We start from the raw sequence: 22,495 nt of genomic DNA, 5'->3' as shown, positions 1-22,495 counted from the left end.
CAGGCTCTGCCTGAGTTCTGTGCGCTCTCTCTCTCTCTCTCTCTCTCTTACTCTCTCTCTCTCTCTGAGTGGGCAGGTGGGGTTGTATCCAGTCCTTGCTACATGATGATGAGCTCCAGCCCTCTCTCCAGCCCCTCAGACCTCCAGCTCTACCAGGATGTCACACACGCATTTCAGTCTCAACATGTCCCAAACTGACCCTATCGTCTCCTTCTTGTCCTCACCTACCTGGGTGCCTGGGCTCCTATCTCAATGGACAGCATCCATGTCCACTCAGCTGCCTGGCCAGGTAAACTCCATGTCACCCCGATCCTTGCTTTCCTCTCCTCCTACCGGCTCCCAGCATTCAATTTGTATGTCCAGGTTCCTTCCCCTTTCTCAGTTAATGGCTCACTGTGGGACAGTTATTTTCCTTGCTAAGCAGCGTGTAAATGCCTGAAGGAACCTTTTCCTCAAGAGTCCTTTGCTCCACTCCCCCATGCCCCACCTAACAGTACCCCCGGATGCCTCCTTTGACCTTTCACTACGGAAGCCCACATCCCAGGACCTGGGACTTCAAGGACAAAAGTCAAAGGTCAATAAAAATCCTTGAAACCAACAAGTAAGGCATAAGGAAGTAGATAAAAAAAAAAAATAAGCACGGCTCGGGAAGTCCCACTAAGGAAAACTAGGTTTGGAAGGATGAGTAAGAGAAAGAGAATGGGAGCCTCTCGGAAATCTGGAAAAGTGGGTAGGCTTAGAGGCACAAAGTTACCTCCCAGGCACGTTTCTGCAGCTGTGCACACAGGTTTGGAAAGGTGAATGGATGTGTGTGAGAGGTAAGACCTATGTCACTGAAAGGCCCCCACAGGGACCCCTGGCTCTCTCCCACCCACCCCCCAGGCAAGGCGGCACCCCCCCCCCCCACCCCAGGGACCTGGAAATCAAAGCTAGATCTGTGCGGAGGATTTGTAGCACAAAGTACTGCTTGGGCCATCACAATTCTTGAAAAACCGACCCTGCACTGGTGATGCAAGAGCCTGTGCTCCCTTTGGCAAATGCCAGGCTCTTGCCACAGAGCCATTTTGCCAGACACTGTGGGATCAAAGAACCGCAAGCCCTGCCTGCCCTCTGCCAGCAGGAATATGTGTCCTGGCCACGCTGAGATCTGAGCACGGGGCTTCGGGAGAGAAAGAGGAGGCTGATTCAAGTTAAGATCACAGACAGAGACAATAAATGGAGAAGTTTACTGAATAATTTCCAGCCCCCACTCCTTCCCTAAAAAGCTTGGCCCCACTGGGCAGAAGGGAAGTTGAGTAAATCCAGTGTTTGTAAATGAACCTTCTGTGTCTTTACACTTCCAGCAGCCGGCAATGCCTAAATCTATTTTAAAACAGTTGTGCAATGCAGGGCCAGCAACCCAGCTGGTGCCCGACACCCAGGCCTGAGGGGTCACTGTACTTGGGGCCAGGACTCTGGGGAATGAGATGTTTATCTGAGAAGAGACCAGGGGCCAGAACAAAGAGAGAGCTCCCAGCGCTCTCTCTGAAGGCTGGATAATTACCAGGCGAACTAGCTCCAGCCCTTGCCCTGCTCACCTTCCACTAAAATGCATGGTACAGCATGATCATGAAATGTGCTTATTAATTTTACTCATTTGACACTGCGCTCCCCTGCCCTGAGCTAGACGTTAGGAGAAAATGATAGGGATGGATCGTGCCCCTGTCAAGCTTACCAAGACTTTCAGAAAACCAAACTATCAAAGGCCATCTGCCACCCGCTAGCCAAGCGCTCACAATGACTCCGGAGGTACAAACTGAATGTCACAGATACTGATGGACAAGAGAATGGCAAGACACGAGACATAGGCGCAGGGCTGGAACTCCCTTCCCGCCTTCCCAGGAGAGGGACCCAGGACTCCATCTTCCCAGACCCTGAGATCCCAGCCCTGCCTTGATTCACGACGATGTGCCGCCTCAGACCTAATTCATCAAAAGACACTTTGGCTTCTCAAGTCAGGAACGTTTTTATTAGCTTCCCCAAGAGTTTTATGGCACAAAGCCATAACTAATGATTCTGTTTTATGGAAAGTTATACATTCCAATGGGGCTTTGAAGACAGGCAGCAGGTAAGATCCAACTCTTTGTTAAAAATAAAAATAAAAAAAGATTCCCTTGTTCTTGCAGTTTCCAAATGTCTTCAGCTTTTAAACATTTTGGAAAGTGACATGGAACACTTCCCACAGCCAGGACCCAGCATGAGACAGACCCAGGAGAGACCTGCCTTAGCCACTGTGCTGCTCAACGGGGCCTGATTTTGCCCACCCACCCCTCCTCCTGGGGACATCTGGCAACACTGTTGACTGTCACCTCTAGGGGACAGGACAGCTTCCATTGGCATCCACTGAGTAAAGGTGAAGAATGATACTAAGCCAGGCGCTGGTGGCTCACGCCTATAACCCTAGCTACAAAGGAGGCTGAGATCTGAGGATTGTGGTTCAAAGCCAGCCCAGGCAAGAAAGTCCATGGGACTCTTACCTCCAGTTAACCACAAAAAGCTGGAAATGGAAGTATGGTTCAAGAGGTAGAGTGTCAGCCTTGAGAAGAAAAGCTAACAGCATCCAGGCCCTGAATTCAAGCCCCAGTAATCACACACACACACACACACACACACACACACACACACACACACACAATGATGCTAAATATCTCATGATGTGCAGGTAAGGTCAATGACAAAGAATCATCTGATTATCTGGTCCCAAATATCAGTGGTGTAGAGAAGGGGAATTTCTGCCTGGGCCCAGGCATTCAGCCCCTCTATGTACCCCAGGGAAGTGGTACAGCCTCCACTGCTGGCTAATGAGACCTGTATTCTTCCGTTCTTATGTATTCTTGGTGAACATTTTCAATGAACTACAATAAAACATGATCATAAACAAAATGAGAAAGTATGTGTAAGATCACATTAGAATCTGAAGCTTTTTCTCACGTCACACTGCAAGTATTTAGCTCCGCCCAAATTGTAAATTATCTACTGAAACAACAGAAAAACCAATGCTGGCTCTTGGGACTATGGACGCAGCATGGAAGTCTACCACAAGGGAAGATCTCCACTAAGGGAGGTGCTGTGACATCTGCTTCCAAATGGTCACTGAGGACCGGGACCCTGTCACCTCACTTCTCAGAACTTGAGGATTCCTAATCTTCAGAGTAGCAACAAAGCATTGCCCTCCCAGTCTTCCCAGGTGAGAGCTAAATGAGTTCCTGGATAGGAAACCCGGTGAACAATTGCATTTCACATACACCACCCTACATGATGACCAATGATCCCGTTCATGACATCACAAGTTATTTGGGAAATCCACAAAGCTGTCACTTTGACTTTACAGAAGGTGAAAAACAACCATCGTAGAGGTCAAATGACAGCCACTGGCAAAGACAGGAAACAGCTCCCTCTGGCCTCACATCCTCTGACCCAAACTGGGCCCCGCCTCCCCACGCCCAATGCCCTGCTCTGCCTACTTTCAGCTTGGAGAAGGAAAGAACACATTTGACAGTCAGAGGTTCCTGGACATGGAACAAAATGCACAACTAGTATCTGGACTTACTACATCATAGCCTGTCGGGGCTCGGTTCCGAGATGCCACCACCCCGACTCCCGTGATGGGGTCCATTGAGGTCTCCGGCAAGGCTTCCGAAAGGTCCTTCACTTCAGGCATGGTGGACTGGTTCTGGTTCGGCAAAAGAGAAAGAAAGAAAGCACACAATTCAAACTTAATGTCTAATGGGAATAATACAAAGTCTCCAATGGAGAGAGCAAGAATCTTGGCCAACCATCCAGAGCTAAGCCAACACATGCCTGAGTGAGCCGAAGGGTGCTAGCCTCCCTTGACCCTTTCCCCAGATCAAGAATCCACATTCCATGTGCCTGCTCAGAATGTCATTGACTCCAACCTCAAATCACATCATTCTTAACTCTTCCTGCAGGCGCTCTGATTTCTTTTTTTCTTTTTGTGCTGGCATTGGGGTTTGAACACAGAGTCTGGGTGCTGTTCCTTAGCTTTTCTGCTCAAGGTTAATGTGCTATTTCTTGAGCCACAGCTCCCACTTTCTGGCTTTGGGTGGTTAATTGGAGATAAAAGTCTCATGGACTTTCCTGCCTGGTCTGACTTCCAGCCACATTCTTCAGATCTCAACCTCCTCAGTCAATAGGATTACAGGTAAGAGCCACTGGCACCAGCCTGCCTCATTGCTGAACAGAAACCCATAACTCCATTGAGGCTAACCTGAACATGGCGAATGTAAGTTTGTAGAATGCCCCCCCCCCAGCCCAGACATAAGATCTGCCCTTGGCAATGTGACTCTGCCCTTGTTGATGGTACCTGAGGGGCACACCCTAGCCCCATGAGGGTATAAAGGTCCCCCTGGGAGACAGTCTGGCACCATTTTTCTTACTCCTTTATGGGAACTTGGCCTTGTCAGCTCTGCTGGCAAAAAAAAAAACAAAACTCTTTTGCTCTACTGACTTTGTCCACATGGTCTTCTGGGATAGTTTCCTTTCAGCTAACAGCAGTTTTTGTTGTGTTCTCATGCTCTCTCTCTCTCTCTCCCTCTCTCTCTCTCTCTCTCCCTCTCCCCCCCTCTTCCCATCCCTCTCACTCCCCCTCTTCTCCCTTCCCTCCCTCCCTTAATGGGGGCAAAGGCTTCCAAATCCACAGCCTCTACCACCACAAAAGTAGACTCTCAGCAGGCAACACTGTGCAAACAGGCAAGGAGCTTTGCTTGAGAGAATATTCTGGGCCCCAAGCAAAAGGAATGATGTTTTGAGTCCAGGCTCTATGACCTACCAAGTATGACTTTGACCAAAAGATTTAGTCTCTTGGGGCCTCAATTTTCTCAACTATAAACACAGGGCCACCATACACTCTCAGAGCAAGTACAAAAGCTAATACACGACATTAATGAGGGGCACCCAGTGATCCTCAACAAAAAGCAGGTGGGACTGGCAGGTGTGTGGCACACAGCCCCAAAGTAACTGGCAAGAAATAGGAAGGCGCCATCTCTAGAGCACCAGCAGATCCTTACGACAAGTTTCTCTATCAGATCATGTGGGCATTTACTCAAAGCTAGACATTAATTCTTGCTGGGCATGTTGGGTGAATGGGAGGTGAAAGGAAACTGCTACTCTGCTGCTGCTAGCTGGCTCTGGATGGGACCAGAGAAAATGGGTACATTGTGGAGAGCTCTAAGCCTGCCCAGCCCAAGTGGCTGAGAACAGAAAACAAATGAAAGAGGAAAGAGCACCTTATATAAATGAAGTTGAGTGCTTTTAACAGGTCCAGCCATGGGAAAGAACAAGTAATGACACTCCACCATCTGTAGGCCCGCCAGACCTCTCCAGGAAGGCCCCTGCTTCCACACAAAGCAAACATTCTGCCTCCCTAGGCAGGCAGTAGAAACATGGCTACTCCTAAGCCTGGAATCAGAACAAGGAGAGGCCACCGACAATGAGTACAGTCTCCTAAAGAGAAGCCATCAAAAAGCTGCATGCAAGTGGTCTGTGTAGCCAGCGGAACCCACACGGGCTCCGGAAACAGACTTGTCACTGCAGTGGAGACGGAGCCAAGTCCCTGATCAAGGCTAGGAAGCGCCTGGTGCAGCTGCCCTCTCAGCTTCTGTGTATGATAAAAGCAAGTGTAAGTTATGCTTTATTTACTTCTACCAAAAATAAGCTTACAGAAGGGCCAGGGCAGGGGGTAGGAAGCGCGCGGCATGGCTGCAGAAATTTGCTGTTTTCAAATCTCATCTTGCAGCCAGGTTTATCTGTATAAAGCAAAGCACAGGGCTCCGTGCTGCCCACCCCCAGTAGGCATTAAAGAGGTATTTACTGAGTGGCAATGCATACATGGCCCCAATATATACTTAGAGTTATATATCTGCACCTGTCTGATCCAGAGCAAGCTCTAAACAAAACGTCTCTGCGCCTGAAATATCCCAGATTATTAGGGGTAACGGTGAAAATAACATTGCTGTGGTTTGCAAAATATGGGTACTTGCTGCTGTTGGCTACCAAAAATGCTTTGCAATGAACAACTCATTAACAAATGTGCAAATCCTGCCAGTGTGAAATATCACGCTGTGAATTTAATAAAGAACATGTGAGATAAGTTGGGGTTTTTTTTTTAGATACTACTGCCTTTACTACAGAGAGAGAGAGAGAGAGAGAGAGAGTGAGAGAGAGAGAGCGTGTGTGTGTGTGTGAAAGAATCAGGGAGGGAAGATTAAGAAAAAGAAAATGAAAAAGAACACGAGGAGGATGGAAAGGTAAGTATACATAAGAAATATCTTATTTGCCGACAGCTCTGTGTCCTCGGGTTGCAGTGATGCGATGACAGGGCTCTCCTGCTCCACCAGGCACTACCAATTGCAGGAGGGAAAACACACTATCAAGGCAAGGATGCGGCTCCCAGAATGCACCTGGGGAGGCGCCAGGCAGCAGCTCCCAAGATGGCTGCAGGCTGAGGCAGACAAAGAGCCCAGGCTGTTGGTGCTGGGGAGCCAGAGCCGGGCACAGCAGCGCAGCCCAGCGCATCTCCCCCCCACCCCACCCCCGCCCCTCTCCTTCCCTGCCTGCTGTGCCCTGGGGATCAAGGCAGCCTTTGTGAAAAAGAGACAAATGGCTGCAGCCCACTCGGCAGTGGGGGAAGCCCCCGCCACCAGCCAAGGAGGCTTTTAATGAGAAACACCCAAGATATCCATGGCAGAGGCCATCGCTCAAAGCGGCTTGCCCTGAATTACATATTTTCTGACTGCAAATTACTTTTAACAGCGTCTCTACCGTCACTTCAATTGACCTTCCTAACAAAAGGCCATTTATTAACTGGCACTCCACGTTTCCCAGGCTGCCTGGAGCCTCGAGCTAGGGGGAAGGCACTGCAGAGCCCAGGGCTGCAGGCCAGGCCTCTGCCGTGGGGAAGAAGAGACCATGAACCAGAGCCTGTGGGGCAGATCTAAGCAGGGAGGGAGAAAGGACGTTAACCTGTCTGACAAGAGGCAACACTGGATAAAGCACAAATTTGGAAACCCACTTGCAGTAACTCTGACTTCACCTCAGCAGCTCCTTTTCTGGGCTCCACCCCGAATCTCTGAGTCCTAACTACACAAAACATGACAATACTTCTGTTGAGTGTATGCAAATCGCAAAAGGTTTCTCATAAGTTGGGTGCCCATGGTTCATGCCAGTAAACCTAGCTACTCAGCAGGCTAAGATCTGAGGATCAGGGTTCAAAGCCAGCCTGGGGAAAGAAAGTTCTTGACACTCTTATCTCCAAATTAACCACCCAAAAGCCAGAAGTGGAGCTGTGACTCAAGTAATAGAGTGCTAACCTTAAGCAAAAAAAAAAAAAAGCTAAAGGATAGTGCCCAGACCCTGAGTTCAAGCCCCATGACCAGCACAAAATTAAATAAGTAAGTAAATTTTCCCCAGATTCCTTGTCATCCAGGAGGTGGCCTGGCCTTGTTAGCCAAGCTTTACGGGGGAGGAAGTTCTCAGAGCCCCCCAAGAGCGGCATCCACCTCCCTAGTCAGGCTGCTTTCCCTTGTACTGCATACAGAGACCAACATCCAGCCTAATCAAGAAAGCAGTTTCTACACTAATTATATTTTAAAATGCCAAAGCTCTTTCTTTCTCTGGTCATAGCTCAATAAGTCAAACAAGGGGGAGAAAAGTACAGAAAGATAAAAGTAGCCTGGGATTAATTTTCCGTGCACCTCAGTTTCAAGATTCAACATTCCCCTTATAAATAATTTACAACAATAAAAATGAGCTAAGGCCGTGTTTGTGTAGGATGGAGGTAAATTCAGGCCTAATGAGGGAGATCCAGGCTCAGGAGGGAACAGGTTGATCTACGGCCCGGGGTGTGCGGGATCCACGGCACACAGGGGCTCTATTACCCAGCACAAGCTGCGGGCCAATGCGGACAAGGAGAGCTGGATATGGAAACCCATGCCGTCCTTCGGTGGCTACCGGGAAAACCAAAAGCAGACCTGGTGCTTTGAATGGCAAACACAAGCTAAGATTTCCCCAAACTTCAGCGTCTAGCCTATCTGCAGCCAAATCATTTTTTTCCTCCCCCTGGTCTTGGGGCTTGCATTTAGGACCTGGGACTGTCTGTCTCTGAGCGTCTGTGCTCATGGCAAGAGTTCAACCTCTTGGGGCCATAGCTCTACTTCCGGTTTTCTGGTGGCTAATTAGAGGTAAGAGTCTCATGGATTTTCTTGCCTGGGCTGGCTTTGAACCACAATCTCAGCCTCCTCTTGAGTAGCTAGGATTACAGGCGTGAGCTACCAGTGTGCAGCCCAAGTTGGTTTTGAACACAGGCCAGAGAAAGAAGGGAAAGCTGAGTCCCTGGGAAGTCACATCTGCTCTTGGGTATTAGTGACAGCGACACAGAGGTTTCATCTAGTTTTGTCTCTCAGGTCATCTGGTCTCAATTCTCATCTGACCTCCCTAGGATGAGCATACTGACTCTGCTACATATGTGACATATAGTATAGAGGATTGACTCCATACATACAGAGTATACAGAGTATATAGACTGATGTACTGTCTCATCCTGAGGCTGGGGGCTGCTGGCAGGTGGTCCTGTGTTGGTCCCTGAGAGTTCTTCCCCCAATGGGGAAGAGTGAGTATATGTGGTGCTTGTATGTCCGTGTGTGTGTGTGTGTGTGTGTGTAGATTGGTGGTGCTCGTATGTCCGTGCGTGTGTGTGTGTGTGTGTGTGTGTGTGTGTGTGTAGATTGGCAGGGAGGAGGATGTAATCTATCACACTCTGCTCAATGCCCAGGGGCGTGTGGCCAGCGGCATTTGGGGCACAGACTCTGACCCACAGCACCATGCCAATGGTGTCAGCCAGGATCACACAGGAGAAGACTTTAACTACAAGGCCCCCGCACATAGACTGCAGGCCCGCGGCTACCTTGTAGCTGATCAAAGAATCACCACAACCGTGTGATTAATCGAAGAGTCAGCCGCACTGGCTTAACCCGTGCAAGTAGCATTGTTTCAGAATCAAAGCCCGCCTCCCACCCAGGCCTGGGAGAGAGAGCTAAGTTACTGTATCACTGCTGAATACTCAGGGGGACTTTGATATCATCTCTGTTTAATTTCCATGGCCCTAGTGAGCCTGGGGTTTATCACATTTTTATCAACTCCAGTTCTGCAATCAAAACCCAGCTAACCCCACGCTCAGCCCCTCTCTCTACTGAGGCCCTTCTAGCGGCAGGGAGTGGGCTGCGTTTAAAGTGCTTTCTGGGCAAGGACTGCAGGGGGCAGGGGGTGCTGCCTTCAAAGGAGGGGCCTCCCTGCCGTGCACAGGGAAGGCTTAGAAGCTGTGCCAGCACTGCCCGCTAGGGCCAGAGCCATGACTGCATAACTTTTGAGGAGAGTAATTTCAAAGTATTAAAGGGGGGAGGGGTAGCGGGGGTGTTCAATCAGGATGCTGTATTTGAAAGGACAAAAATTAGTGGGTTAATTAAGTCCCAACAGAATAATGAACTTGTGATCAGCTTGCTTGAAATCCAAGTTCAAGGGTACCAAAGACAAAAACTGTCTGTCTACGTGTTACTGGCCCATAGGGCCAAGGAAAAGGCACAAAAGCACAGGGCTGCCACCAGACCTGGTTGTCCCCAGTAAAAGCTGAGCTAGAGCCGGGTGATTGGGGGAAGGCTCTTCACCTGTTTCCCCAGAGGCACTGGTCTGCAGGCCCATGCGTCTTCTGGTCCTTCACAAATACTGACACCTTATGACTGACAAGCAAGAGACGGAAATCCCACAGCGCCATCCACAAGAAAGGTAGTCCAGGGGAGTGGTACAGCTCAAACGGTAGAGTGCCAGCCTTGAGTGAGAATGCCAAGCAAGCACGCGAGGCCCTTAATCCAAGCCCCAGTATTAGGACAAACAAATAAAGAAGGTAGCCTGAGGCCAGGTTTCACCAACACACACTACAACATTCCAAGGACTGACTTCCTGGGGAGGCTGGAAGCCTGTGGTCAGCCGGCTCCCAGGTCACCCAAGGGCACGGGGCACAGGCTGAGGCATCTGTTGGGGCAGCTCCGCAGGGCACTGGTGCCACCTGCACGCTAGGCTGGGTAGATACTGATGTCAAGGGTGGGTGGGTGGCAGCAGGCATGGCCACTGCTGGGCCGGTATTTGGAAACTATAGCAAGTTGGTTGGGGTTTTTTTGTTTGTTTGTTTCTAAGCAATCCTACATCACAAAGAATTTTCCAGCTAGGAAACTAACAATGGTGAACACTTCCTCCCCATTCCTCCCCCCCCCCCCCCGCCCCGGTCCCCACCAGTTCTGCGGTGGGGTTTTTTTTTTTCCTTTTTCTCTAAAAGAAGAATCTGGGTACAGAAATGAGTCAGTTCAACCTTTGCTTGGATTTATATTAACCATTGGAGGACCAAACATACATTTCCACAAACTACATAAGGCAGGCCCGCTCTTAACTTCTCCCTCTAAAAATAAACCCAGATCGAGTTCCACAGCTCTGCCCTGGTCACGGTCCTGCCAGCTAGAGAAGGTAGTGTGAGGGCAGAGCCCCACCCTGACTGCTCACCAGCACCGCAGAGCAGGCTCATCCCTGCCCACTCCTATCAGGTCTGGTCTGGTGGTGCCCTATCATCCCTGGTGGACAGGAAAAAGGAGGACCCCACCATTGCCTTCCAAATGAAACCATCCCAGGAGGCCCCAAGGGCAGGGGTCACTTGTCCAGATGGCTGGGGTGTGCAAAGTGCCAATACGCCACCTCACTGCCAAGCAGAGGGGCTCCCAGGACAGAATCATCAGCACACCTGGCTCTCATTGCATGGGCATGGTGTGGGGTTCTTCTTGTGAATTTGGAAGTCTAATCGTTTTTGTTCTTGATTTCCCAAATGACCTTCAAAGGACAGTTTTTCTCCCGAGTACTCCTGTGTTTACCTAGCATCCTGTGGGCTACCTGCACATCCCACTGACATCTCCAACTCAGCTGACTTTGACACATTCCCATCATAGAACATCCGTAACGGGGCTTGGAGCACCACTGCCCATAGATGGTATTAGTTACTTGTCTAGTAGCTGTGACAAAAAAAAAAAAAAAACCCAAACCTGACAGAAACAACTTAAGGAGGAAGGATTTATTTTGCCTAAAGCTATCAGAGGGTTCACTCTGTAATTGCTTTGGCCCCAGGTGCACAGATGTAACATCATGTGGCAGAGGAGGTTCTCATGGTAGGCAGGAAATAGAGAGCAAGAAAGAGTTCCCAACGTCTTAACAGTTCCAACACTGTTGTTCCAAAGCAAAGTGCAAAGTCTCCTCTGAGACTCAAGGAAAAGTCTTTCAGCTATGAGAGTCTCTGCAAAGTCAAAACCAAGTGACATAGTTCCAAATACGATGGCACAGAATAAACATTCTTATTCCCAGGAAGGAATTTGAAAACAGTAAAGGTTCAGATCAAAGCAAGACCAAACTCAAGCAAAGCAAGCATTATATCCCATTCTATGCCCAGCATTCAAACACCGTGTTGTTGTGCTGTGAGCACCCAGGACAGTCCTATCCTTAAGGCCTTGCTGTTTGCAACCCACAGAGCTGCCCTCTTGGGCTGGCTCCACTTGTTGCTTGTGGCTTTTCTCAGCAGGGGTTCTGCTTTCCTGATTTCTCCAGCATCCTGAGACCCCACAACAGCTTAGGATTTACCCTCTTGGTTTCATGCATCTCCCTCTCAGAAGCTGCCTACAGGGATCCTGGCTCTGCAGCTCTTGCAATCTACCACCAGCCTGGAGAGCCTGCATCACGAATGCTATGCCAAGCAAAGTCTGCTACAAGCTCAAACTGTATCTGGATTCCCTTGGACCAAAGCCACTGCAAGCTCTACCTGCCTGGGCAGTGGAATCCTGGAAAACATTTTCTTGAGAAGCCCTGCTTTTCTCAAGGGGAAAAAAAAAATCCTTGAATTGAGTTTACCATTTTATATCCTGGAGCTTGTGATGGGTAGACTGGAACTCAGTGTCTGATGCGTGCTTTCTCAAATGGGCTGACATCCTGTGGCAGAAGCCATACCGCCAACCCCACAAAGTGGTTTTTAATGGCACTAATCTTTTGTTGTTGTTGTTTAACAACCACATTCTCATTGTTCGAAGCCAAGTCAAACTTCTCATTTCTCACATCTTTCTTCTGGATATTCTGCTCCAGCCCCTCATGGTAACCTAGCTAAATGTAGTTGTCAGGACCACGCCACAGCCTAAATGCTGTGCCATCTTGAACCTTCACCTGCCAAATCAATTAGCCAATTACACTTAAACTTGGCATCACTTAAAGTCCTAGGACATGGACAAAATGTAGACAAATTCGTTGCCACACTGTAACACAAATTGGCCTTCAGTCCAGTTCCCAGGAGAGTCCTTTTTCCCATCTGAAGCTTCGTGAGCAATCTTTACTGTCGACATTTCTACCTGTACCTGGTCTTCGGGATGCCACCAGAATCCCCCACTCTGCTTAGACTCTAGGGCCACATCTCTAAGTATTTCTGAACTCTTCTACAGATCAGTTACAAAAGCTTAAGAACCACATAGTCAGGCTTATGACCCCATTTCTCCGGCCCCAGTTTTTTAATTGGTGACTTCTCTCACTACCACAACAAAATACCTGACAGAAACACCTTAAAGGAGGAAGGGTTTACTTTGCCTCCGAGGTGTCATTCCATGGTTGCTAGGCCCCAGGGATCACCACATAACATTATAGCCGTGGGAATTTGTGAGAGAGGAGGTTCTCACCTCACGGTAGACAGGAAGCAAAGAGAGAGAGAGAGACAGACAGAGAGAGAGAGAGGAGAGAGAGAACGAACAAGAAGGAGCCTAGAACCTAGGGACCAGGTATAACTTCAAATGCACACCCCATAGTAACTGACCTTCTTCCTCCAGCTAGGCTCTACCTCATGAAGTGTCTTGTGAACCAATCAATCAAAACATGAGCATATACAAGGACATTTCATATTCAAGCCATAAAAGAGCCACTGTAAGATGCACCATTCCGCATTTGGGAGAAGGAGTCATCCAGTTGTAGCAAGTTTATGTAAGAGTCCCCTGGGGATGCCGTCAAAGCAAACAGTCCTGAAACCACCCCCCAGAGACCCTGGCTCTAGAGGTGGGAGTGGGCATGAGGGGAAGGAGTAATTCTAGAAAGCTCGCAGCTGACACTGTAACAGTTTGGTACTTATTAGGTGCTCGATGAGTGAATGGAGTGAACCTGAAGGTGGCACTCAAGGAGGACAACCTCTGGGCTATGTCTCCCAGTCTCTTCCTCCCCACCCCAAGTCAAGACAAGAATATTTCAATTCCTCCCCTCTAGACATGCACCCCACCATTCAGGACCTGAGCCACATCACCCATCCTCCCAAACCTCCCGCTGCCCAATGGGACAGGTGCTGGCACTCAGGAGCTGATACCACCCATGCATATGGTCTTAGCATACATGGACTCACATGGACTCATGCACAGGGCCTTGCCTCTCGGGCTCCTCCAAATCGCCTTTAAGCTTGTAGCTCAGGGAGGGGGTAGCAGGCAGAGCCGAGGATGGAAAGGCTGCAAGCACCAGAGTCAGATGAACCAGAACTTGAACTGCAGCTCCACCACTTACAGGTGTGTGACCCCAGGCAAGTGAACCATACTGGGGCTGCAATTCTAGGAAGGCTACATAGTATTCTGCCTACAGAATGGTAATGTGCATAACACACCTAGAATTTGCATCAAAGGATACAACCAACAGAGTGAAAAGGCAGCTAAAGAATGGGAGAAAATAGGTACAACTCATATATCTGATGAGGGGTTACTATCCAATCTATAAAGAACTCCTACAGCTAAACAACAATAATCAAACCATGTGCTGGTGGCTCACACCTGTAATCCTAGCTACTCAGGTGACTGAAATCTGAAGACAGAAGTTTAAAACCAGTGCAGGCAGGAAAGTTCATGAGAACTCTATCTCCAATTTACCAATGAAAAGGCCAGACTGGGGGCTGGGGATATAGCCTAGTGGCAAGAGTGCCTGCCTCGGATACACGAGGCCCTAGGTTCGATTCCCCAGCACCACATATACAGAAAACAGCCAGAAGCGGCGCTGTGGCTCAAGTGGCGGAGTGCTAGCCTTGAGCGGGAAGAAGCCAGGGACAGTGCTCAGGCCCTGAGTCCAAGGCCCAGGACTGGCCAAAAAAAAAAGAAAAGGCCAGACTGGAGGTATGGCTCAAGTGGTTGAGCACCAGCCATGAGCAATAAACACCAAGTGTAATCACAAGGCCCCAAGTTCAAGCACCAATAGCAATACACACACACACACACACAAACACACACACACACACAAATAACACTAAATAATCAAACTACCCAATTAAAAGGCAAAGGACTTGAGAAAGCATTTCCCATTGATGATATTCAAACCACAAACAAACATGTTCAACTCCACTAGCAACAAGTTACCATTAGAATGAATAACTAAACGGAACAAACAACAACAAAAACAATACCCAGAAAATAACTAGAAAATACGTGGAGAAATGGGAAATTCTGATGTACTGTGGGTGGGAATTAGGATAGTTACCTAAAAAACTAAAAATAAAATTTCCATTTGACCCAGCAACTCTCTCTCAGTAAATATCCAGAAGAATTAAGAGTAGGGCCGCAGGAGATACTTCTTCACCTGTGTTCAGGGCAGCATAATTCACAACAGCCACAAGGGTCTACAGCCCATAGAATAGTATTCAGTCTTCAGAAGGACAAAATAAACCTGACCCATGCTGAACCTTGGAGGTGAAATCAGCCAGTCACAAAAAATTAAACACAAGCTAGGTGCCAGTGGCTCACACTTAGAATCCTAGCTACTCAGGAGGCTGAGATCTGAGGATCACAGTTCAAAGCCAGCCTGGACAGGAAAGTCTGTAAGACTCTTATCTCCAATTAACCACTAAGAAGCTGGAAGTGGAGCTGTGTCACAAGCAGTAGAGCACCAGCCTTGAGAGAAAAAGCTAAGGGGCAGCGCTCAGGCCAGAAGTTCAAGCCCCAGTACTGGCATACATGCAAAAAAAAAATATTCAATGTGGTATGATTCTACTTCTATGAGTTCCCAAGACTAATAAAACTCACAGAGACAGGAAGTAAAATGGTAGCTTCCAGAGGCTGTGAAACAGGACATAGGAAACCGTTTGTTTCATGGGTACCAGAGTTTCAGTTTTGCAAGATGAAAAGATTTCTGGATGTTAGTTACACAACAATGTAGACATATTTAATGGCAGTGATCTCTTGATTTAAAAACAGTCAAGATGGTATATTTTATGTGTCTGTGTTTAACAATTTGTTTAAGGGATCTAGAATTGTGCTTCTGAAATTTCAGCCAGCATTGGCACAGCCCAAGTGTGCTTGTTAAAACAAACAGGGGCAGATTGTAGCCCAATAAGAGGACCTGTGGTCCTCAGGGAAGTCCTGGGGGAAGCATGGGCTACAAAGCTCGCGTGTGTGGCCCTGGGCTCCAGGCCCGTGGGGCTCTCACATTTCTGCCTAGACAAGCTCTGCATCTCGCCAGAAGTGTGTCAGGCAAACCAAACACATACCCACAGGATGTCCCCAACAAGGGAGGTAATGTCACACGCCCTTCAGTGGCTTTCCTCCCAGGCAGCTGGAGAGAGGAGATCTGACTCGGGCAAGGACACTGAACACAGACAGTACAGGAAAACCATAACTCTCGAGGACAGCCCCTCGCAGAAGGCCAAGCAGAACCCTGGAGCCAAGGAAACATAGGCAGGAAAGGAAACAGCCTGGGGAGGGACAGCTCACTCTAGGAAGCTGAGCCTCACCTTCATGACCCAAGTGACAAAGGAGGCTCTGCTCATTCCATGACCAATGACCTCCTCTCAGCCCAACCACATTAGCCACATAGCCATTCTATCTTCATCAACACCTCCGACATTCCCCATGCCTAACTCCAAGGCCGCCGTTACTTTGCAGTGTACAACAGCAAAAGGCCCTGGGCTACTTGGATTCTGAGCCCTTAGCAATGTGTTCATATGGTTGTATGGTTTTGCAACACAAACAAAACCAAGATATTCTGGAATTCCTTTTTTCTGTTGGCACTGCCACCAACAAATAGTGTAAGTATTGTACCCACAAAACTGGAATCTGCCACTGGACACTGAATCTCATTAGAGTGCACAGCCATCTCCATCTTTCCTCAGGGTCTAGGAAAGTCACATACATCGCTCCTTCAGCCTTGATGACTGACTACCCTTGGGTAGGTTTTCTTCGTATGCCTCATTTACAATGAAGAAAATGGGAGTCAGGTGCTGGTAGTTTGTGCCTGTAACCTTAGCTACTCAGGAGGCTTGAGATCTGGAGGACTGCTGTCCAAGATCAGCACAGACAGAAAACTCCACTCGACGCTATTACTGGCCAAAAAAAAGCATCGTGGAGGAGTGGTTCAAAGGGCAGAGTGCTAGGTGGGCAAGCAAGTCAAGCAGGCATTGAAGCCTTTGAGTTTAAACCTTGGTGCTGGCAAAATTAATTAATTTAAAATATATTATGGGGTAGGAAGGGAGGGAGGGGAGAGAGAATAGGAGGGAAGGAGGGAAGGAAGAATAAGAGTCTTGGGGCAATCTAAAAAGTACCGTGATGTTACACATAAAGCCTCCAAACCCAATCATTAGTTCCTACTTACCATGATAAGAACGAAAAAAAAAACTACAAACAAAAAAGCACTCTAAAGTAAATAAATAAGCAAGTATGTGTCTCTTAGGATCAGTCAACTTACAAACCCTTAATAATCACTACTCATTGGGGCTGGTAGCTCAATGGTAGAGCAGTCACCTAACATGGCTGCAAACAAAATAATAATAACGCTCGCTAACTTTTCCTTCAGTATTTCACTTACATCTCATCATAACCCTATGGGAGCAACAGTCTTTAGTTCACTCCTCAGCTGAGGCACCTAAGAACAGGAAAGGTTCACTGATTGGCCCAACAACACGCAGTGAATGGGAAAGCCACAGTTAGGCTGCAGGCCTTGCCCTAAGCCATGGTGCATTATTCCAAATGTGGAGAGAGCCCACTGGTGACATACAGGTAGGAAAGGCAAAACCTTTTTGGCCTTTATCTGGGATCTAAAAGGAGGGATGAAAATGTGGATGAGAGAAAATGGTTTTAGATTCAAACAAACTGGCAATGAGTAGTGTTGGTACCCAGAACCCTGAAGAGGCCCCCCAGCTCTCATACCTGGGCATGGCACACTTCCTTCTAGTACCCCAGCAAGAAAGATGCCACCATCGCCTGTAACCAACCATCCGGGTACCCTGAGGTTTTTTTTTTTGTTTTGTTTTGTTTTGTGCTCAGTTAGTCCGGGTTACCACAGAGCTTATCTTCTAACTTTCCAAGGCTTTTCTGGTGCTGCTGCTAATTCTTGGTAACTGTGTTCAAGTGAGAAAGGTGCAACCAGAAATGTACAACGCTTACTGATTATTCACGATGTTTGTTGTCTATTTCTGTGGAGAAATATACAATGAGATTATGTGGAGAAGGAACCACCAGAGACAAAAGGCCCCTAAAGAGAAGTGGGGCCTGCTTGTCTTGCTTCTGTGGCCGAAATCCAGGGACTCCGATGGGGGCAGGGAGTAGAAAAAGGGGGACAAGAGCCATCTGCCCAGTGCCTTCCTGAGGTTCTGCCCTGTGCCTTGCTGAACAGGTTGTGGAGAGCCAGGGGACAGAGGAGATGCACTCTGAATGGGGAGAAAGATGGACTAATTATTTAGGAAGTGCTGGGTGCTGATAACAAAGGGGGCAGGGATGTTCCTGGTCTGCCTTGGTCGCTGGGCCTGTCCCCGGCGCCCTGCCACAGCTCCTGACCCAACCCTGGGCGCCCAGGAGTGAGCAGTGACCACCAGGCGCTCACCAGCGCACCCACCGGCCCTTCTGGCTGGATAGCTTGGGTCTGGAGTATCCAGGCTAGGCCCAACCCTCTCATCTGAAGGGCAGGTGCCCTAGAGTGTGAATGTCCAGGTCCCCAGAAACGGCGGGCCACCCCCCCCCCGAAATGATGCCTGAGGGGGTCAGGTGCACTGTGCTCTGCACCCACGTGACCACAGAGAGCTGCACCCCAAGTGCCAGGCCGCTGGGGCCGCTGCCCGGGTCCGCGCCGAGCCCAGGTGGGCCCACGGCGCCTCCGCACGGGCTTGCAGGGCCCTAGCCCCGGAGTGGGGGCGGGGAGAGAGGGGGTGCAGTTGGATCGGGAGCCCCCCCCCCCCGACTCCCCGCTTCCAGCAGGCCTAGCTGCTGGGGGAGGGGAGCCCGGGCGAGCGCGGCCACCCGGCCCGGCCTGGCCCCCGCCATGGATCCCGCAGGCCGCCGCCAGCCCGGGCCGCTCCGACCGATCGGCGGGGCCCTGGGCCCGGGGCGCACGCGTCGCCCCGCGGCCGGGCACCCCGCGCCCCCCCCCCTCCATCTCCCCTCCCCGGCCCGCGCCCGCCCGCACGCACGGCCTCACTTAACTGTTCCCCGCGGGGGCGGCGGCGGGTCCCGGCTCCGTCTCACGCAGAAGCAGCTTCTCATCGCCCGGGCGGCGCGGGAGGGGCCGGGCCCGGGGCCCAGGCGGCGGAGCCGGCGCCGCGGCGGGAGCGCCAGCCGAGCCTCCCCGGGCGGGCGCGGGGCGCGGGGCGGCGCGGGGCTCGGGGCGGGGCGGGCGGGGCGCGGCCTGGCGGTGGCGGCTGCGGCGGCGGCGGCGGCGGCGGCGGCAGCGACCACGAGCGCGGCGGCCGCAGCGGGCCCGGTCCGGACCCCGCACTGGCGCGGGCGCGGAGGGAGCGGGAGCCTTGGCGTCCGTCCGGAGCCGGCACCCCGCCTGCCTCCCCGATCCCCCCCACCCCCCACCTCCTGTGGGAGCCCCGGCCTCCGGCAGCCGTGAGGTTCTGGGATCCTCCTCCCCCTTTCCGGGGACCCCCTCCCCCCGCCCGCCTGGCGCCCCCCTAGGCCCGGCTCCGTGTACCCGGGACGTGTCAGCCCGACTGCGGTCCTCGCAGCCCCCTCCCCACCATGGAGAGGGGCCTCGTCCAGGGCCCCAGGCCGCCCGCCCAGCCCTGGTCCGGGCTTCGGCGACACCCCACTCCGCTCCCCGCCCCCCCTCCGGCGCTTCCCACTGCCCAGCTAATCTAACGCCCTGCAGCCGGGCCTCTGCGATTGAACCCCATCTGCTATGCTAGCAAAGCTCAGCCTCCCCCTTTTGCTGGGCCAATGATTTATCCACAGAAGCCCGGAGCCAGGTGAGTGGGGCCTGCCTAAGGAAGCCCCCAGAGCAAGAAGGTGAACCGGTGGGGAGCCCAGCCTTGCAGTACCGGGGTGCGAGTGGGGGGTGGGGAGGTCCAGCCAGGGGATGAAATGGGGCTGGAAGGAGAGAGAAGCCCAGAGCAGCGAGCCTGGAGCCGCTGGAAGGAAAGGCAGGAGCAGACTTCATCCCTGCTCCAAGAAGAGAGGCGGACTGGGCGAAAACTGTCATGATTCTCTATGTACATACTGAAAATGGAACCAGGTAACTTGAGGGGTTGGGTGGCCTTAGGAGAGAAGAGGAGAACAATGGTAGGGGTGATCCTGATCAAGTATTGTATTCATAAATTGACAAGTTGAAGGAAGCTCCTTTGTAAACAAATAGAACAACAGCAATAATAATAACCAGATAGGCCTCAGCTGGTCGTGGCCTGCAGCCCTAGGCAGAGGGTAGGCTGTTTGTCAGGACTCTGGCCAGGAAGCTGGCACCTTTAGGACAGAGGACCATGGACAAGTGATTCCCTTCATCAGTTCGCTAATACATCGAGTCTCCTTTTTACACATTCTAGGCTTTTCCTAAAAAGGTGCCAAGCAGAATTGTCTATTGAAGAGAACATCCCCTTGGGGAAGCCACCTGAGTGTGGGCATAGGTGTCACTTAGAAATTCCAGCAGGAGAGACCATTTTTAGGGCAAGTTCTGTTATGCCATCAGGGGACAGAAAATCTCTGGATTATCTAAGCTGTTACATGGCAAAGTAAATAAAAATGTTTTTCTTTCCCAGGTGTAGCATAACAACAGATACCAATCACCAAGCAATAATACCAAGAAGGAGAACTGCAGATTACCCCCAGAGAATTTAATGTGTGATTGTGGAAGAAAACCTTCTGTAGTCTAATAACGTGAGAATGTTTTGCATCCATGTAACCCATGTATATCTACATTTTGGAGAATTACAGTAGGTGTTAATACATGGGAGGAGGGGGTGGCTGTCTCTGTGAAGTCCAGGATTGGAAAAAAAAACAAAAAAAAGGAAACACCTGTCTGGTTTGTTTAATCTGGTATTTCCCAAACTCATCTGGGCCAGGATGACCTTTTCAGAATTCCTCAATTACTCTTCCATATGTGAATCACTGCTGCAGACCAACGCACTTAAATATAAACCAGTTGCAAAGCTACTAAAAGTATGCTAATAATTTGATTCCCGTTGACTACAAAGTATTTCAAAGCCCACTATGAACAACTACATTAATTCCATAAGTGCAGAGAGAAAACTCAAATTAGAGAATCTGTAAAATTCATTGCATTGTTAAGAGAAAACAGATCTCAGATTATTATCAACAGGGTAGACGCTTTTAAAGTATCTGATAGTTGGCTACATCCATGATTTATAAATTTGAAAATACTTTAGGAAACTAAAAGAAAATGTTAGCCTCTTAACATGACAAAATTAAACAGAATCCATCAACAAATACATTTAAGGGTGAAACAGTAAAGATATTCTCATTTAAGTCAGAAACAAAACAAGAGAAAGCCAATGCAATAAGATAAGAAAAACAACTACAAATATTGGGAAGAAGGGATAGAGCATTTTCATTATTTGCTCATGATTTTAGTATTTCCCTAAGAATAAAAATCAAAAGAATCAACTAAAAGTACTACAGACTTGTTAAAGTAGCCCCTTATAAGATAAACATCAAAATCAGTGGTTTTCCTAAATGTCAAGGAGAAAAGTTGTTGAGAGATAGATAGCTCCCTTACAGTCAGGCTCTGACCCTCTCTCTCTACCCTAGGGAACTAGAAAGTGAGTTTGGAAGGCATGATTAGTCCATTTAGGAAAAGGAATTAGATAAGAACAAATGCTTCTGGATTCTCCTTTTGGGGTTGGCTGATCAATTACAGAAAGCAAAAAATTTCATGCACTTTGATTGGTAAGTGAACCTGTTTCTGGGGCACATGTATTCATATCTCACAATGCCTACAATTGTGGAAATCGATCTATCTAATTCAAGAGGAAATATAACAAGCCCACTTAGCTACAGAGCAAGAGCAACAGCTATAGTATATACTATGCCTAAGCTGAACAAGAAATGGCAAGGCCCTCCTTTAGAAAGGAAACTAGAAAGCCTTACTAAAGACCCTAAAAGAAGACTTTCCCAAATGGAGGCTCATAACAAGCACCTGGACAGGAAGTCTCAACATTTGCAAAAAAAAAAAAAAAAATACCATATCTTCCCAAATCACTGTATAAATTTAGTATGTGTATCAAATAACCAATATGATTTGAAGGATGAAGTGAGATAAAATTATTTTAAAGCATATCTTGATAAGCAGAAACAAGGAAAATAGCCAGGAAATATTTGCAATAGAAGGTTGGTAGAGGTGACTGTTGCTCTAACAGATTAAGATAGAAAACTCCAGTGAGTAAAATTATGGGCTACTGGTATAGGAGTACATATCCTTATTATATATTGATTCACCTATAAATGCTTTCTATCCACTGTTCTGTTTGTACCTTCCCATACAAATTTATGTATTCACATAGGCCCTAGTCCCAGCTATATGATCTGGCCTAGACTCTCCATCATCTGCCTCTGCCCCCATCCAAACAAGGGAAGCGAATAAAGAAAGCAACCATTAAAAAAAATACTAACAATAAAGTGAGATAGGTCATTGTCTTGCTTGGTGCCATCCAATGACTTTCCAGGAAATAAAATAAAATTCAGATGACCCTCTGGGCTCTTGTAAGGGCCCCCATCCTCTGCACCTAGCCACCCCTCCATGTTTTGCTCTGTCCCAACCATCCTGGCTTCCTTTTGGATCTTTGTGTCTCCAAGCTCTTTCTTTCCCGGTGATTGCTTTCTGTACTGTTCTCAGTCTTCATAGCCTGGGCTTTTCTCCTCCTTAAGCTCTTGGCTTCAAATGTCACTCCCAGGAGGCCTTCACGGGTCATCTATGTAAATACGTGTCCCTGTTGTTTCCGTGCTGCATGCGCTCATTTCCTGCTTATCACTCATCACAATATGCAACTGGCCACTATTTGCTTACCCGTCCAGCTGGCAGCCTTCCCACCAGATCCAAAGCTATAGGTGGGGAACATAGCTGGTTAGTGGACCAAGCATAAGCCAGCTACCACACATGCTAGCCCCTCAGTAAATATTTTCTTTGACATCTTGTTGTTGTT

General features: G+C 49.1%; 1 protein-coding gene and 1 long non-coding RNA gene across 2 annotated transcripts in view; one reads left to right on the top strand and one right to left on the bottom strand.

The window, feature by feature from the left end:
• Positions 1-18,696, bottom strand: part of Mvb12b (multivesicular body subunit 12B) — a 148,304-nt gene extending 129,608 nt beyond the window's left edge. The window contains exons 1-2 of the mRNA XM_048343001.1: positions 18,546-18,696; positions 3,590-3,712 (exon numbers count right to left, since the gene is read on the bottom strand). Of these exons, the coding sequence (XP_048198958.1) occupies positions 3,590-3,712; positions 18,546-18,605 (183 nt within the window). The 5' untranslated portion in view covers positions 18,606-18,696. The remainder of the gene's footprint in view (positions 1-3,589; positions 3,713-18,545) is intronic.
• A 687-nt stretch (positions 18,697-19,383) lies between these two features.
• LOC125356385 lies at positions 19,384-20,324 on the top strand. Its single transcript, XR_007211883.1, has 2 exons — positions 19,384-19,578; positions 20,096-20,324. It is a non-coding gene; the product is annotated as an uncharacterized LOC125356385 (long non-coding RNA).
• The last annotated feature ends 2,171 nt before the right edge of the window (positions 20,325-22,495 follow it).

The sequence above is a fragment of the Perognathus longimembris genome, chromosome 1 (genome assembly GCF_023159225.1).
Source record: "Perognathus longimembris pacificus isolate PPM17 chromosome 1, ASM2315922v1, whole genome shotgun sequence".
Taxonomy (NCBI): domain Eukaryota; kingdom Metazoa; phylum Chordata; class Mammalia; order Rodentia; family Heteromyidae; genus Perognathus; species Perognathus longimembris.
The sequence above is the reverse complement of the archived record's forward strand: the minus strand, read 5'-3'. Positions and strand labels throughout refer to the sequence as shown.